The 17,277-nt window shown below is 66.4% G+C and overlaps 1 protein-coding gene across 5 annotated transcripts; it reads right to left on the reverse strand.

Annotated features, from left to right (window-relative positions):
• Positions 1-588: 588 nt before the first annotated feature.
• Positions 589-12,877, reverse strand: DPF1 (double PHD fingers 1). 5 transcript variants are annotated; one of them, XM_067557281.1, is made up of 12 exons: positions 12,776-12,877; positions 7,043-7,203; positions 6,501-6,593; positions 5,758-5,885; positions 5,415-5,504; positions 5,104-5,182; positions 4,705-4,836; positions 3,885-3,935; positions 2,764-2,883; positions 2,323-2,435; positions 1,826-1,907; positions 589-1,546 (listed from the first exon to the last, which is right to left on the reverse strand). In XM_067557281.1, the coding sequence occupies exons 1-12, from the start codon at positions 12,856-12,858 to the stop codon at positions 1,476-1,478; spliced, it is 1,203 nt and encodes a 400-aa protein (XP_067413382.1). In that variant the 5' UTR covers positions 12,859-12,877; the 3' UTR covers positions 589-1,475. The 5 variants fall into 5 exon arrangements, with proteins under 5 accessions (XP_067413382.1, XP_067413384.1, XP_067413381.1 ...); XM_067557283.1 differs by having other exon boundaries at positions 2,764-2,826; positions 6,486-6,593; XM_067557280.1 differs by having other exon boundaries at positions 6,486-6,593.
• Between the last annotated feature and the right edge of the window lie 4,400 nt (positions 12,878-17,277).

The following is a 17,277-nucleotide window of genomic DNA, read 5'->3' on the forward strand; positions in this document are numbered from 1 at the left end:
TCTCTCCACTCTGGCTCATATGCAGAGCAGGCCCCTGCCCCCACAGCCTGGGCTCCAGGCCCTCCTGCTGTAACCACTTGTCCTCACTCTCTGCCCCAGCTCAGATGTCCAGACTTCCAGCCCACCCCCCTCAGGGCAGAGTTCCATCCTTCATTTCCCAAGGAGCAATGGCTGAGGGCCTCTATCCCAGCTGGTCTCCTCTGTGGTGGTGGGGGGGTTCATGCTGATTATGCTCGGCTCAAGGGGGGGGGGGGTGCAGTTGTAGCCCCCCTCTAGCCCACCCTGAAGCTGAGATTAATCCAGCAGCGTGGGCAATAATCGGTAAAAAGTAGGTCACAGCTCAAGGCCACCAGCAGCAGTGCACACACCCCTGTCCTGTGGGGGGGGGAACTAGATTCCCTCCAGCTTCTCATGCAGCTGCATTACAGGTCCCTGTGATAGCCACTCGCAGGGGACCCAGGTGGTGTATGGGGGGGCCAGGCAGGAGAGGGGGGGGCCCCCCCAGCACCAGGGGCAGTGCAGGCTACAGTGAGGGGATGGGCGCCAACAGGACTCCTGGGTTCTCAGCGGTGGGAGAAAAGACGCCAAGACCAGGGTTTAATGCACAGAACAATCCAAGTACGTTGCAGCAACAGAACGACACCATGAACACAGGGGGGGCAGAGGCAGCTGGGGGGTAGATGGCAGCACTGGGGCCGGGACATGCCCACAGGCAGCTGCGCCCCCCCACCTGCCGCTGCCCCTGGCAGCTTTGGGGCTTTTTACAATTTTTTTTAAACCAGGAACAACAGAAAATAAACACCCACATCAAACAGCATCAGTGAGGGGCACTTCTCCCTCCCCCCCCCAATCGCTCTTGCACTAAAAGAAATACCCCCCTGGGCTGGGGCAGTGGGGGGTGGGCTGAAGGCACTCCCCCCCCCACCCCCCAGCTGGGTGCATGCTGGCACCAGGTTGGGGAATGGGGGTGCAGCAGGGAATGCTCTAATTCCCCCCACCCGCACTAGGGCCATGTGCTGAAACAGCTGGGGAGGGGGGTTAGTTCTTTGCCCCTCCCCCCATCCTTGGAGGGGGTCAACAAGAAGGGGGAAGGGAAGGAGAAAAAACCAATTCTATTTTCACATCATGCAAGCCCCCTTCCCCTGGAGCCCCCCCTTCCCAGCCAGTGTGAGGGGGTTGCGGGGGAGCAGCCCTGTCCTCCCGCCCCCAGGGAGCACCCAGGCCCAGCACCGACCCCACCCTGGGGAAGCTGCCCCCCCTCCAGGTTATGGCTTTGAGGAGGATTTTGGCTGAGGGGGTCCAGGGGAGCCAGGACACCCCCCCGAGCATGCAGTGTTTGAGGGGCCTGGAGTTGGGGGGAGCCAGCCCTGCTGGGCACTGGGTGCCAGGCCTGACACGGCCGAGGGGGGGGTCTCCCGTGCCCTCTGGGACAGGGTGAGCCAGGCGACGTCTCTGGGGGGTCCAGCTGGGCGGCTCTAGGTGAGCGTGATGTAGGCTGAGGCCTTCTCCTTCAGCTGCCGCAAGCACAGGTGGCAACTCCAGCTCCCTGCATGGTGGGGAGGGAGAGAGTGTCAGCCCCTTACCCCCCTCCCAGCTGGGGGGAGAGCCTCAGCCTTGCCCTCCTCCCACTGCACTCCCCCCTCCATACCTGTCAGCCCCTCCCTGGGTGGGTCTGAGGCCCCCCTGCCCCAGGGATCCCTCCAACCCAGCTTTGGGGGCTGCACCCGTCATGGGGATGCATCCCAACTGCTGCAAAGGATTGTGGGTGCCCATCTGACCCATGGGCGTGAACCTGACCCTTGAGGGGAAGTGGGGGGGGGCTCACCTTCGGGGGGCTCTGCCATGGGGGGGCTCAGGCAGTACATGTGGTAGCCCCGGTCACAGTCATCACAGAACAGCAGCTGGTCCTGCCGGAGGGAGGGAAGATGGGTCAGTAGGTAGCAATGACCCCAGCCCTCCCCTGGAGGGCAGCAGGGAGCAGGAATGGGGTCAGCTCCCCAGAGGGGTGGAGGGAAGGGGCAGGAGATGGAGACTGAGTAGAGGGGCTGAAGCGGGCTGAGTGAGGGACGGGGAGGCGGGGTTCAGAGCTAGCAGGGAACTCACATTGGGATCAGGGGATGCAGGGGGTCAAGGTGGGGGGCAGGTAGGAGGTTGGGGCCAGGGGATGCAGGGAGTCCAGGCGGGGGGCGGGTGGGAGGTTGGGGCTGGGGGATGCAGGGGGTCCAGGCGGGGGGCGGGTGGGAGGTTGGGGCTGGGGGATGCAGGGGGTCCAGGCCGGGGGCTGGCAGAGGGTCAGGGGCAGGCGGGCACCAGGCAGCTCACGTCGTTCTCCGAGGTGCCGCAGAGGCTGCAGGATTTGCACTCGATACACTGCCAGCGGTAGGTGCGCACGGCCGCTGTCATGTTCACTGTGAACTGTAAACACGAGGGGTGACCTGCAGGGGGCGACAGAGAGGAATAGAGTCACCAGGGGGATGGCCCAGAACATGCTGTGCCCCCCTCCATACCACCTGCTCCCCCAGCAGCTGCTCAGGTGGGGGGGGGGCTGGGGGGGGAGCAAGGGGGTCCTGGCACCACATCCTCCGCACACGCCCAGAGTGGGGCTCAGCCCCTCCAGCAGGGGGGAGCAGGCGCCCCCACCCCTGCCCTTCCCCACCCAGCCAGCCAGCCCCCAGTTCAGGGCCACCTGCGCTGGGTTCTGTTGCCTTCCCCGCCCGGGCCCCTCTCCTCCATGGGCTCTGCCCAACTCCCCATCCCCGTTACCGGAGCGGCCGCAGTCCGCGCAGGAAATGAGGTCCTCGGGGCAGCCCGTCTTCTTGGCGCCGCCTAGACAGAAATCACAGTAACCGTTGGGTATGACCGAGCCGTCCGGAGCTTTCTTAGCTGTAAAACAGCAAGAATAGGCTGAAATCAAGGGCGTGCAGCAGATTTAGCTCCATGCAACCCCCCAACGCACCGCGCCTCCCCCTGTGAGGACTCAGAGTCATCCCCTCCCCCCTCCCCCCCCTGGGGCCCTGGGGTCACGGCTCTGGGGTGCCCAGCATGGCCTTGGTCTAATGTGGCATTCCGGGGTTATGCAACCGAGACAAACCCCCGCCCCCACAATCAGCTGCTGCGAGCTTCCTCAGCACAGTGCCCTGGCAGCCTGACACCACACCCCTCCCAGCCTGGCCCTTCACCTAGGTCAGCCACCCGCCCACTGCATTCCCAGCACCCTGCAGGCCGACCACGTAATCACCCACCCTGGGAGGGGACCAGGCTTCAGTGGCAATCAGATTTTGGTTTATTTCTCTCCCTTTTGCTCCCCTTTCCAGCCTGGCAGCGCGAGCCCTGCTTGGCCCCAGGACCAGACCCAGGTTCCCAGCCGCTGGATGCAGGCAGCTCCCAGGAAGGAATTTTTAACAGTGAGCATTTTCCTCCCACTGGGTGTTGGAGTATGATATGGGAGCATGGCTCTAGCCAGATACCAGGCACTGGGCAGAGCTAAGAGCTGGGGACAGACCAGAGCTGTTGGGCTGGATGGTCCCTAGCCCTGAAACGCCACCAAGCTCAGAGTTATCACAAGTCAAAGGCTTCAAAACTCTGCCAGCAAATGTGATTTGGCTCCCTTGGTGTCTGAACTCACAGCCCCGCCCCACACACAGCGTCCGCCCCACACCAGGGAGCAGGGAGGGCACCAGGCAGTGGGACAGGGACTCGGGGCGGGGGTTGCTCTCCCCAGGCACTGAGCGCTGGCCCCAACGGCCCAGTTACTTTCCTCCCCTGTGGGTCACCTTCAAGGCATCTAACTGGGACTGGGCCAAGAGGTGGGCCTGAGTTCCCGGTGATGGACACTCTGAGGTCCTGGCTCCCCCTGTGCCCGGAGGCTGGGGGGGGGGCATTACCTGTGTGTCTCCGCTGGTTCTCAGGGACCCAATTCAATTCTTTGTAAAACTCTGATGGGAACAGCAAAGAACAGAAAGTGCATGAGCCTAAATCCAGCCCCCTCCCATCCCCCGCCCCCCCCCCCCAGCCCACCAAGTGCAAAGCAATTCAACAGTCTGATCCAGGGGCCCGGAGCTGTGGGTCGGGAGTGAGGGGCCCCGGCAGAGCTGGGGGGAGGGGAGGCTGGGCAAGCTGGGGGTTGGGAAGCCTAAGTTCAGACCCAGAACCCGGAGCAGATCTGTGCCTCCTCCCCCTCCCCGGTGTTTGTGGCTGTGACGGACGGACAGACGGACGAGGCATTATTGCTGGCCCCAAGGCCTGGCTCTGAGCAGGCAAGAGCTCCCCCCTCCCCCCCGGCCACTTGTAGCTGGAACCCAGGGGTCCTGCCCCAGCCTTCTGCGCACCCCCCCCCCCACCAGGCGCCCTAAGGTCTCTCTGCGCCACCCACCCAGGGGCAGCCATGGACCAGGGCCGGGGGGGGGGGGGGGGGTGTGTGACATGAAACGGATCCTGGGGGTCCGAGCCCCAGTACATGGGGCCTGGCCCTCTTGGGGCAGCTTGGCACAGAGCAGCAGGTAGAATGGGGGGGCAGGGCCCCCACATTACCCCCCGAACAATCAGAAAGGAGGCAGGTGCCCCCCGCCCCCGACAGCTGCCAGATCCCATGTCTAACACGGGCAGGTGGGGGGGTGCACGGCGCATACCCCACTCCACACCCCATGTAGGGCCCCCCCCCCCCCATGAATCCCCCCAGGTCCCGCCTCCCCTCGGCCGGCTCACGCTTGTGGCTGTTCTTGCGGTGCAGGGGCAGCGCGTGGCGCTCCGCGTTCTCCTCGCCCTCCTCCTCCGCCAGGTGTGTGTGCGTGTAGTGGTAGCTCAGCCCGGGCCGGTTCTTGTAGCGCTTCCCGCAGACTGGGGGGGGGGAAAGTAGGGTCAGTGCCCCCGGCACATCCTCAGCCACCCCCTGGCCCTGGGAGCCCCACATTGCCGTCCCGGACGCCTGGGTCCCATACATCACCCAAGGGCTGGGAGCTGCAGCCCCTAGTGGTGAGCGCCCCGCCTTGCCGTCCCGGACGCCTGGGTCCCATCCACCACCCAAGAGCTGGGGGCTACAGTCCCTAGTGGCGAGCGCCCCGCCTTGCCATCCCGGACACCTGGGTCCCATCCCCATCCACTCACTGTCACAGACGTAAGGCTTGTCACGGTCCTCCAGCGAGGTGGCGTCCTGCCTCTTCCGCATACCCCCGATCCCGTACGCCTGGGGGGGACCAGGGACCGGGGTGAGATGCAGCCGGCTCGGCACCCCCCCCCCCCGACTTTCGTCCTAAGGCCAGCACCGAGCCCCCCACAACCTCCCAGGGCAAGGGCCTCCCAAGGGTGGGAGCCGGGCTCCCCCCTTCTCCCTCCATAGACCCACCTGCCCCTTCCTCCCTTCGCCCCCTACCCCAGCTCCCCCCACCCTCCCATCACCCTCCTCCCCCCGGCCCCACCTTGCCCTTGGCCTTGTTCTTGCGTCGGGGGATGTCGTCCTCCAAGTCGTCGCCCTCCAGGTCGTGGGGGAACTCGCCCCCCTGCTGCTTCTGCCATAGACGGTGGGAGGGGTCAGTGCCAGGGACGGACCCCCCAGAGCCCCTCTCCCGCCCACGGCACTGCCAAGCCAGGGACACGCCCCCCATTTCAGGTGTGCCCGGGGGGTCCCAGTAGGGGACAGGGTGGGGGCAGGGATATCCCCTGGGAGGGAGCGGGGGGCCGTGCGTGGAGTTCATGCCACCAAGGGGGGGTTGTGGGGGGTCTCTCCCCTCGGGGGGTGGGAGGCTTTCGAGGGGGTCTCACCTGACAGTCCAGCACCATCTCCTCCTCCTTGAGCTCGGTTTTCTTGTCCCCAGTCTCGGCGCAGAGCAGGGCCTCCAGGACCGGCCCCTCTGGGAGCCCCGCCTCCTTCTTCAGGGGAGCCTCGCAGTCTGGGGGGGGTGGCACCCCATCAGAGCCAGCCAAGGAGAGGCCCCCCCCCCCCGCATATGCAGCCCCCCTCTGGGCTCCATGGCGCCCCAGACACTTCAGGAGTTCAACTCTGCCCTCCCTCGGGAGAGACCCTACGATAACAACCCGTGGCCCTGGCGCTCGGGAGAGACCCTACAATAACAACCCGCGGCCTGCATTGAACCTGGATTCCAGCCAAGGGCAAAATGGGAATGTGGGGCTTTATTTCGGGGGGTGTCCCCCCCCCCGGGCTATCTGGGCTCAGAGCTACCTCAGTGTTACCATGGAAACCAGCAGGGGGGCTGAGCTGAGAACAATGCAATACAATGATGGGGGGGGCCACAGAACCTCCCACCCCCTCATGATCCCCCCAACGAACCCCTCCCCCTCTTCTCAACCCCCCAGCCTCCCCTGCCCCCCTAGTCTCCCCAAAGCCCCTGGGTGGGGATGGGGTGCTCTGGGAGCCAGAACAGCGAGGGGCTGAGAGCACCAGGATGAGACTCTCCCCCACCCCCTGGATCCCTCACAGCTTCCCCCCCAAATACGTGCCCCCCAGTACCCATCCCCCCCCCATTCCTTACCAATCTTGAACTCACAAGGCCTCAGCCGCGGATCCTCCAGGATATTCAGTCGCCGTTTCTTGCGCCAGCAGCGGGCCGGGTAGGTGTAGATCTGCCCTGGGGCCAGGCCTGTGCGTGGGGAGGGGGGTGTGAAATGAGCCACAAGATCCGCCCTCCCCCCCCAGCGTTCACAACCCCACGGCTCGGCCGCAGGGGCTGCTAGCCAAGGACTGGGGGGGCGAGGGCTGCACGTGGGGACTGAGGGACCAGCCGCGCTCAGGGTGGACGAGCAGGGGCCGCGGGTCAGGAGTGAGGGGCACCGGCAGAGCTGTAGAGGGGGGGACCCCAGGATTGGGGGGGCACCAGCAGTGCCAGGAGCCTGGGGCTGGGCTAGCAGGGGCCTGCAGGTCGGAAGTGAGGGGCACCGGCAGAGCTGTGGAGGGGGGGGACCCCAGGACCCCAGGAGTGGGGGGGCACCAGGAGCCCGGGGCTGGGCTAGCAGGGGCCTGCAGGTTGGGAGTGAGGGGCACTGGCAGAGCTGGGGGACCCCCCAGGACTCCCCACTGCCCCCAGCTCACCTGGCCCGCGATGGGTCTTTTCCATCCAGATGTAGCAGTTGTTTTGGGCCACGCCGGTCTGCGAGTCCAGGAAGGGCAGGCGCATGCTGCGCTCGGCGCAGAGCCGCGCATTGTAACTGCGACAGTGTTCGATGGCCTCGCGGTAGAATTCCTCCCCCAGGCTGGCGAGACAGGGAGGTGGGAGATCAGCGGGGCTGGGGCTCGGCCCCACCCACCTCCCAGCACCCCCGGCCCTTCTTAACTCCCCCGAGGCTGCACCTCCGCCTTTGCCCAGAACGCCACTGCCCCCACACCTGAGCCTCTGCGCCCCCCAAGTCCCAGCTCCTCCCCCGAGGGCCCTGTTGCCCCACAACACCCTACTGCCTAGTCCTAAAGAGTTCCCGCCACCCTCCAAGGGGACCCAGGCATCCGGGGCCTGGCGGGGAGAGAGGTCCTAGCTAGACACGCTCCTTCCTGGTGGCTGGGAGCACAGACACACCAGGACAGAGGGACGCCCCCCAAGAGAGAAGGGTAGCCCCCTGCCCAGGGGACAGAGCCCCCAGTCAGCCCGGTTCTGGCTAATGGGGAGGGAAGGACCTCGCGGGTCAGAACCAAGGGACCCTGAGTGGCCAGGTTGGACACAGGAGTTCACGGCCCCCCCCAGCCTCCGACCTTTCACCTCGGCCCAGCTCACACAGCAGCAGCAGATCCATGCAGGGGTTGGCCCGGAGCTGCAGGTCGGGAGTGAGGGGCACCAGCAGAGCTGGGGAGCAGGGGGTCCAGGGCTGGGCTAGCAGGGGGCTGCAGGTTGGGAGTGAGGAGCCCTGGCAGAACTGGGGGTGTGGGGGGGCTGCGCTAGCTGGTTATTACCTAGTCTTCCTGAAGAGCTGCTCAGATGAGCAGCTGGGAACATCCGGCCCCGTGGCCCCCACCCTATTGATCACCTTCCTGCAGTGGGGTGCTGGATTCCTTGGGGGGGGGGGAGGGACCTCGACCCAATGTCTGAGCTGGGGGGGGGCTGGGGTGGCAGGGAATTAACCCTCGCCCTGCCAGTCTGGGCTGTGAGAAAGAGGAAGTGGGTATGGAGGTGTCCTCCCCGCCCCATGGGAGACCAGCCAGCTGGCAGGTGGGGCCCAGGATCAGGGCTCTCTGGGGGGGGACCGCTGAGCACTGATGTGGCTTGTGCTGGGGACACCGGCCCCCTCCTGCCCCCCCCTCCTGGGCTGGGCCGCGCCCCTTAACCCTGTCGCCAAGACAAGGGCACAGGTGGGGAAAGGTGGGGTTGGAGCCAGGACTGACGAGAGCTGAACATGGGGCGGGGGAGGTAAGGTTCAGGAGACAGAACCCAGGAGTCCTGAATCCCAGGCCCTCCCCTGCGCTAACCACTAGCCCCCACCCCCTTCCCAGAGCTGGGATAGAACCCAGGAGTCCTGGCTCCCAGCCACCCTCTCACAGCAGCTAGAGGCAGGGCGTGGGCGCTGCCAGGCCAGCACAAGGGGTGCAACAGGGTCTGGTGTCTGATGGAGCAGCCGTCCATGGGGGGGCCCAGAGCGTCCCCAGCCCTGCTGGGCAATGGGAAATGCAGCTGGCTCTGGGGCAGATGCAGCAGCCGCCTGACAGCTGCATGGCACGACAGGCATCCAGTGCCAGAGCACAGGGGCCTGGGATCCATTCCCAGCACCAGCTAACGCGCACTGAGCCACCCGTGAAAACCCTGCTGGGGACAGGGAGGAGAATCCCACCCAGAACCTCACCCGCTCCGGGGCGCAGCCTGGGACTCGCACACCGGGCACAGGGGCAGTGTGGGGCCCAGCCCAGAGGTGGACGACGGCTCTGCGGGTTGCGCAGATGCTGGAGAACAGGGGGCACCTGGCTTCCTTCCACATGTGGCTCCTGGCTGGAGTTTTCCCATCTGCTGCCCCCAGGGTCACTTGTTACCCTCAGCGACCACGTGGCAAAGGGGAGACAGACCCAGGCGAGCAACACACGATGTGCCAATTGCTAGAGGCGCCTACGCACGGCCCGTCCCTGCTACCCAGACTGAACCAGGCACTGCCCATCTGCACACAGCCCGTCCGTGCCAACCAGTCAGACCTGGGCACTGTCCATCTGCACACGCCCCGTCCGCGCCACCCAGACCAACCCGGGCACTGCCCATCCACACATGACCCCTCTGTGCCCCTCAGACAGACCTGGACGCTGCCCATCCGCACATGACCCGTCCATGCTGCCCAGACAGACCTGGGCACTACCCATCTGCACACGGCCCGGCCCTGCCAACCAGACAGACCTGGGCCCTGCCCATCCACACATGACCTGTCCGTGCCACCCAGACAGAACCAGGCACTGTCCATCCACACACGTCCCTTCCCTGCCACCCAGCCAGATCAGTCCACTGCCCATCTGCACTCAAGCCGTCCGCGCCACCCAGACCAACCTGGGCGCTGCCCATCCACACACGACCCGTCCGCGCCACCCAGACAGACCTGGGCCCTACCCATCCACACACGACCCGTCCGTGCCACCCAGACCAACCTGGGCGCTGCCCATCCACATGCTGCCCGTCCGTGCCACCCTGACAGACCCAGGTGCTGCCCTTCCACACAGGGCCCATCCCTGCCACTCAGACAGACCCGGGCGCTGCCCATCCATCCGTCTGTCCCTCCCTCCAGCAGCATCAGCGCTCTCCCCGGGTCCCCCCCGCCACCCAGCCCGCGATGCCCCGGCGGACAGAGGCCGGCGAGGGGCGGGCGCACGGACGCGGGGCTGGGACCCAGACCGCAGCCCGGCTGAGCACCGGGGCGGGCACCGACGCCGCTGGCCGGGGCAGCGATGGCTGGGAGGAGGGGGGCGCACTGGGGGGAGTCGGGGGGACTCACCCCTGGAGCGGCTCCTGCAGCGCCGTGGCCATTTCACTCCAATTCACGCCGCGCAGGGCAGGATTTTGTCGCCGCTCGCCCCAGACTCCGGCCCGGTTTCATTCATTCCCCAGCCGGGGCGGGGGGGGGAGCCAATCTCAGCCCCCCCTCCCCGGATCCCGGTGCATGCTGGGAGATGCAGCCCCCCCAACACACACACACCTTGGTTGCAATCTTGCACCGAGGGCCAGTCCCTGGCTGTGCGAAGCAGCGCTGGGCGGGGGGGGGGGGGGGGGGCGGGGGGGGTTGCAATGGGGGGGGGGGTCACAGCTGGAAGGGGGGCAGAGACTACAGCTCCCAGCATGCCTCGCGTTTGACAGCTCCAGACCCGCCTCCCGAGGGGTCGGATTGGCTAGGCCTGGGGAAGGCTGGGGGAGGTGTCAGTCAGTGGGGGAGGGGGCTGGCTCAGGGCAGGTGCAAAGGGGGGGTGGGACCGGAGTCAAAGCCCCCATCTACCTCCAGCCCCCCCGTCCCTGCATCAACCTCCCCTTGCAGTGCAGCTCCCAGGATCAGGGCGGGGGGGTCCTCCTTGGCGATGGTGCCAGAGGTGGGGGCAGCCAGGTTACAGTGGGGGGGAGGGGGGCTCAGCTGATTAAAGCATGACCCATGAAAGGGGGAAACCTCTTTCCGCACTGAATTAAAATGAATGACCTACGGCCCCCCCCACGCCCACCCCCACCCCTCTTTGTAGCGTCTGGAGTCTCCAGCACTGCTTGGCTGTGCCGGGCCCGGGGGGAAAGGGGGGGGGGGCAGGCCGTGATGCGCCGGCCGGGGACCTCCAGGGGCGCATATCAATGGGGGCGGGACACTGGGGAGCTAAAGTGGCCAGAGCTGAGATTGGAACCCAGGAGTCCTGGCTCCAAGCCCGGCCCCCCCCCCCCCCCGGCCTCTCAGCGCTGGGGACAGAACCCAGGAGTCCGGGCTCCCCCTGTGACCTTGGGCACTTTGTCTCTGGGCCTCAGTTTTCCGTCTGTGACATGGGGATAATGATCCTGCCTTTTTCTCTTCAGGCGGGATCTTCCCCATCCTCTAAGCTCAGACGGTGCCGGGAAAGCCCCGGCCAGGAGCAGGGCGCTGGGCACCTCCCAGCCGGACGCGGCATCCTGCCAGGCCCAGCGGACTTGACCCCTTCAACCCTGCGGGATCCTGCCCGCAGCAGCGCGGCCGGGCGGGGCGAGGGGATAATGACATGCTAATGGCGGCCCTGCTGCCTGCCTGATGAGGCACCTGAGTCGCTGCCCTTCGCGCCGCGCCCGGAGGAGTTAACCCTCGGGGTCCCGGCTGGGAGAAGGGGACTCGGGAAGGCAGGTGGAGGGAGTTCGGGGCAGGGTCTCCCAGCTACCACCCGCCTGGGGAGTGGTTACAGCTGGGGATGGAACCCAGGAGTCCTGGCTCCCAGCCCAACCCTCGAACCACTAGTCCCTCCTCCTCCCCCCAGCCAGGGACAGAAGCCAAGAGTCCTGGCTAACCAGCGGTCTACCCCTGGCACTGGGAGGGGGGCCGTGATGGGGGCTGGGAGCCAGGACTCCTGGGTTCTATCGCCAGCTCTGGGAGGGGAGTGGGTCTAGTAGTTAGAGCGGGGGGGGGGGGGGCAAGCAGGGCGCCAGGACTCCTGGGTTCTAGCCACAGTTCTGCGACGTATCTTTTTGGCAGTCCTTTTCCCATTCTGTGCCTCAGTTTCCCACGACCCAGGAGCCGATTGCCATCAACACGTCACTGGGCGCTTACAAGAGAACCAGCTCAGCCCTGGCAGGACTATGCAGGGGGGCTGCGACTGCGCCCCTCAGGCCCCCAAATGCCTCCCCCTGTGATAGAAGCAATGACCCACCTCCCTCCCCCCCCCGGCTGGGTGGAATACGGGCACCTGTCTGCCAGCCAGGCCATGCCGCTTCCATCTCCACGCTCGCCAGGCCCGAGCCCAGACCCCCTTGCCCCCCTCCTCCGCGGACGGAGGGACAAAGGCAGAGGTGTGGGGCCAGACAACCCGAGAGACGCTGTGTGTGGGGATGAATGGACAGAACGGTGCGTCGGTACAGGGAGGGCGGACGGGCTGGGTGAAGGGATGGAGAGAGGGGGAAGCGTGGGGGTGGATCTGTCTGGGGATGGATAGACAGACAGACAGACAGGCAGGCAGATAAAGGCTGTGTATGGAGATGGCTGGGGATGGACAGACAGACGGATCTACGTGGGGATGGACAGATGGGGCTGGCTGGCTGGCGGGATGTGGCTAGGGGTGCCTAGAGGGGCACATGGGATAGGGGGCTGGCTGGCTGGCGGGGTCTGCACAGACGGGACCGGGAGTGGGGCGGGCTGGCTCCGGTCCATTCTCTCCTCGCCCTATAGGAACTTTATGTCCCTGGGCCCCGCGGGAGCCGCCCGCCCCGAGCCCGGCCCCTGCCCTCGCTTCACCCCCCACCCCGCTGGCTGAGCCCCCCGGGCTCCAGCGGTGACACCCCCGCCCCGCCCCGTCCCGCCAGCCACACAATAGAATGTGCAGCCCCTAGCATTAACCCGACCCCCCCCCAGCGCGCGCCGGCCCCGGGATTCCAGCAGTGGGAGCCGCGCGGGCGGAGCCTGCACAAGGGCGAGCCCCGAACCGCCGGCGCGGAGCAGCCGGGACCTGCCGAGCGATGGCCCCGTCCTGAGCATCCCCAGAGAAACCCGCGGGCGGGGGCTTAAGCGGAGGGGGGAGGGAACGGGCGGGACTGGGCTGGGGCTTTTTTTGAGGGGGGGGGGATTTTGCATCAGAGGCACAATAGCAACCCGCCCTCCCCTCCCCGATCCTCCTGCCTTTCACCCGGCCCCACCCCGGCCCCGGCCCGGGGGGGGTACTCACGACTTGAGCGGGTTGTGGACGGCCGTGGCCATCCCCGCAGCCCGGCTCCCGGCTCGGCTCAGCAGAGCACGGTACAATTTCATTCATTCTCCAGGGCTGATGTGGGGCCGGGGCAGCCAATCAGGGGGCCCTCCCAAAACTCCCGGTGCATCCTGGGAAATGTAGTCCGCCCCGCACCCTTCCCCCCCCCCCCCAAGGCAGGCAGGGATTCTGCAAGCACCGGGGGATGGGGGGGTACCCCAAGATCCCCCCGGAAGAAGGAATTACAGCGAAGCTTTCTCTGGTTCCCAATGGCCAGGGGCTTTATTGAAGGGGGCGGGGTCTCAGCCCCAGCACAGCGACCCCCCCACTTTGGCAGTGCTGGGGGAGCTTCCCAGAGCAAAAGCTGGGAGTAAGGTGGGGGATTCATAGGACTTGGGGTCTCCCTGTGTGAAAACCCTCAAATCCTGCATCTTGACAAGACCCCCCCAACCCATCTGACACCCTCCCCCCATCAGTTCTGCACATTCCTAGAGAAGAGGGGATGGGGGGGGGGGAGACAGTGAGATCAGGGTTACAAAACACACTCCAGAGGGCCAGTGGCTTGAGAGGGGGAATTCCCCCCAGCCGCAGTCATGGTAGCATCTAGAGACCCAAACCACAGACCCCCCCCCCGCCCCCCAGCTAGATTAGGGCAGGATGGGGCAGGATGGGACCCCAGCACCTGAGCATGCCCAGCGTGTTGAGGGTCAAAAGGGAATTGTTATCAGCTGGCCCTTTGCATGTGCCCAAAGACAGCTTGAAACAGAACCCAGGAGTCCTGGCACCCAGCCTGGTCCCCTCCCCCCCCTCAGCTGATCTGTGCTATAATAGTGCCAACTGTTGTCACCCGAGCAATGGCCCATGGTGGTCTTAGGGCCCGGTGGGGCCCAGGCTGGTGCCCGGGGGTTTCTCCTCCAGACATTGCCCTGCCCGGGGTTCACTTCATGCATCCCAGGAGTTGGAAATGCTCCAACCTTCCTTTGCTTCAGCTGCTTCCCCCCGGGTGCAGCTCAGCTGCTAGGGGAGGTGGGCTTGAGCACAGACTGCAGATCCGAGAAACCCCAGCTCCACCTAGCAAGAGCAACCTGCAAAACCCTGGTCTTTGTCAAACCCCCCATTGCCCTGCAGGTGCCCAGGAACCACCCGAGCCAGCGCCCCACACCCAGTGTGAGACAGGAGCCCCTCTGGGGCCAGCCATTCCCTTGCACAATACAGCTGCTTTCACCCCCCCATCCGCAAATGGAAGGAGACCTGCCTCAGCCATGGCACCAGCCTGTCTCTTGCCTCGCTGGCATTACAGAAGTGCCCAGCTGAGAGCAGGCCCCCGCTGTCTGGGCGCTGCATCGGGCCCATCTGGCCAGTCGCTTGCCAGGCCCAAGAGAGACAGAGCCTGCCCCCAAGAGCTCACAGGCAGAATTTTTTATCACCATTTTACCCCCCGGGGGAACTGAGGCATGGAGCGATGCAGGGACTTGGCCAAGGTCACACAGGGAGTTGGTGGCACAGCTGGGAATTGAACCCCCATCTCCTGGGTCCCAGCCCAGTGCCTTCCCCCACAAGCACGTTCCCCCCCTCCCTCAGCACTGCCCTCTGTGATACATGGTGGAGCTGCAGGTGGCTGCTAAACAGCTGCCATGCCCCCCCCCATGCCGCCCCCCCCCCACCCGAGAGGTGCGTCCCCTTTAAGAGCGGGTGAGCATCTCTGGCTGCTGGTTACCTTAGCAACCATAAGTGATCCATTTCCTTATTCGAGATAAGGCAAAAATATATCTCTCTCTCTGGCTCCCCTCCCCCGCCGCAGGCATCCCAGCTCAGGGGCACGCTGGGAAATCGGCGGGGGGGGGGGGGGGGGCAGGCATCTCCAGGGCGCTGGTTGGCACCCGCTGGCCCATGACCCTGCATTGGGAGGACGGGCTGGGTGTCGGAGCCCGTGGGTTTGTCTAGCCCCTGTGAGGCCATGACCTGTTGCCCTGCCGGTATCCCACTGCTGACACCAAGGTGACCCCCTCGCCCCCACCCGCTGGGCAGGAGCAGGCATCCAGGGCCCTGGTGGGGAAGCCAGCGAGGCAGAGGCTGGGCGAGCACCGGGTGTTAGGTGTTTCTTTCCACTCGGTAGCGCACTCCTGGGGTGGATGGTCACAACTACCCCCAGGATCTCAGCCCAGAGAGAGCAGATAGCGAGCTCCCCGCCGGCCTCACGGATCTAGCCAACGAGCCGCCAGTCTACCCGAGAGTCAGTGCCACCAGGGGGCGCCAGACACGCCCAACCACTGGCTTCTGTGCAATGAGTTCAGTCCGGCCTCAGCCCAGTTCCCAGCACAGCGCATCTCCCATGTCCTTAGTGTATGTGTGGGGGGAGCTGGAACTGAATGGGCCAAGCAGGCTGAGCTTGCTGGGGGGGGGGGCAGTGCCAAGGCTCCCTGTCGGGCAGGGTGTGCGTGTGTGGGTGGGAATTGCTCCGCAGCTGGTTGGGGTCCTACTATCGCCCAGTGACCCTCTGGATACAGCGCATGGGAGCCCAGGGCTGGGCTGGCAGGGGCTGCGGGTCGGGAGTGAGGGGCACCGGCGGAGCTGGGAGAGCACCCTTGCTGGGGGGAGGAGCTGGGGAGGTGCATTGTGGGCGGCAGTGGCCCATGCAGCGCTGGGTCCATTTTGGGGTCCAGGTTGGGGGCGGGGTGAGGGGGGGTGGAGTTTCCTGTTGCAGGATGAGAACGAGGAGCTGCGGGTGTTTAACCCTCCACCCCCGGCTGCCCTCCAACCTCCCCAGGGAGCCGCCCCAGCTTTCTTGGGTCCCCCCCTTCCTCCCAACAGGGATCCCTGCCCCAGCGAGGTAGCCCCGCCCCCTGCCCCCCCCCCGTCCCCCCACACCTCATCTCTCCCCCCAGGTCCCCAGCCAGGGTGGCCTTGTCCCTGACCTCCCCAACCCCCCTGCCCCCGTCTCTCTCTGGCCCCACAAGCCCCCCACCCCGTGTCCCCCTCTACCCATCTCTCTGCCCCCCACACGCTATCCCCCTGCCCCTTCCCTCTCCGCTCCCTCGCCCCATCCCCCCCGACCCCCACCCCCGTCTCTCGAGGTGAGGTGCACATGGGCGTGGGGCGGGTCCCACACACTGAACCAGGCTGCCTTAGTCCGGGGCACCTCACCCAGCCCGGACGCCGAGGATGTGGCCGTGTCCCTTACCCGAGCTGACCGGCTCCGCAGCGACCTGGTCCTGGCGCTGGGCTCGCCCCCCAGCGCTGCCAGCTGCCCCAGCCCCTCGCCAGCCTGGGCCCTGCCCGCATCTGCTACCAGACTAGGCGCACCCAGCTGCTGGCAAGCGGTGAGTCCCCCGGACGCCTGGGTCCTAACCCCACGGGGAGTGGGACCCCCGGACGCCTGGGTCCTAACCTCTTAGCGAGCGGGGTCTGGGGGGTGGGGGGAAATCTGGGAGCCAGGACTCCTGGGTTCAATCCCCGGTTCTGGGAGGGCGGGGGTCTGTGTGTTACCAGCACAATGGGCTCCTAGTATCTACATTAATTCAGATTATAATAAATAATAATGGGGCAGGGGCTGGGAGCCCGGACGCCTGGGTTCCATCCTCACCCAATAGCCAGATCAGTGTGTAGGGGGCACGGACTGGGGGGTCCTGGCAGGGAAAGAGGGGAGAACAGGCTGGGGGGAGTCACGGGGTCCTGGCAAGGGAAGCTGTGGGGGTACAGGCTGGTGGGGCAGGGGGGTCCTGGCAGGGGGATGGGTGGGGGCACAGACTGGGGGGGGAGGGTGTCCCGGCAGGGGGAGAGGAGTGACCGGGGGGTGCAGGCTGGGGGGCGATTGGGGTGTCGAGGTGGGCAGGAAGTTGGGGGGACACCAAGGGGAGGTGTGTTTCGGCTGTGACCGGCGGTTCGAATCTGCCAGCCCTAGTTCAGCCGGTGCCTGAGCGGCAGCGCCCCCCCTGCGGGTCAAGTACCGCGCTGGGCCAGGTGTGGGCGCCGTCGGGAGCGAGCTGTGTGGGGCTGGGCCCCGGCCCGGCCTCTTCATCCCCCCGTGGCCCCCCCCCCCCGGGCTCATCGCTACCTGCGGGGAACTGGGCCGAGACCCAGCAGACTCATCGCACCCAATGGCCGTCGGGTGGGCTCGGGCTAGCGCCCCCTAGAGGGGAAAGGCCCCGTGGCCCCCCCCCCCCCCGCCCATGGTGAATGTGGGGAGCTGGAGGGGGCAGTGGAAGGGGGGCGGGTACGAGCTGGGGGGGGGGGGGGGGGGGGTAGAAGGGCAGGCGGCTCGGTGCCGAATCCGGGTCTGGCTCCACCTCCCCGCGGGCTCCGGAGTATCCGCTGGGTGGGGGCCTGCGGGCCGGATCGGGAACCCCCAGTGAGATGAGACACCAGCGCCATGGGCCAGCCTCACCCCCAGAGATGGGTCCCTGGCGCCCCCGCCCTTCTGAAGGCGGCTGCCCAGGGCCGGGCGGTGATGCGCTGGACCTTGGGGGGGGGACAGCCCCCCC

Source organism: Emydura macquarii, unplaced genomic scaffold, assembly GCF_026122565.2.
Source record: "Emydura macquarii macquarii isolate MOO-44397 ecotype Brisbane River unplaced genomic scaffold, CSIRO-AGI_Emac_v2 contig_1790, whole genome shotgun sequence".
In the NCBI taxonomy this organism is placed as follows: domain Eukaryota; kingdom Metazoa; phylum Chordata; order Testudines; family Chelidae; genus Emydura; species Emydura macquarii.

Bases quoted from the DNA above. Each gene is read 5' to 3' on its own strand.
- DPF1 (XM_067557280.1), bottom strand. From the start codon at position 12,858: ATGAAATTGTACCGTGCTCTGCTGAGCCGAGCCGGGAGCCGGGCTGCG. The intron at 6,594-7,042 runs GTGAGCTGGGGG...CCCCACGCACAG, and splicing joins AAAGACCCATCGCGGGCCAG to GCCTGGCCCCAGGGCAGATC. The intron at 5,505-5,757 runs GTGAGACCCCCT...CGTCTATGGCAG, and splicing joins AGATGGTGCTGGACTGTCAG to AAGCAGCAGGGGGGCGAGTT.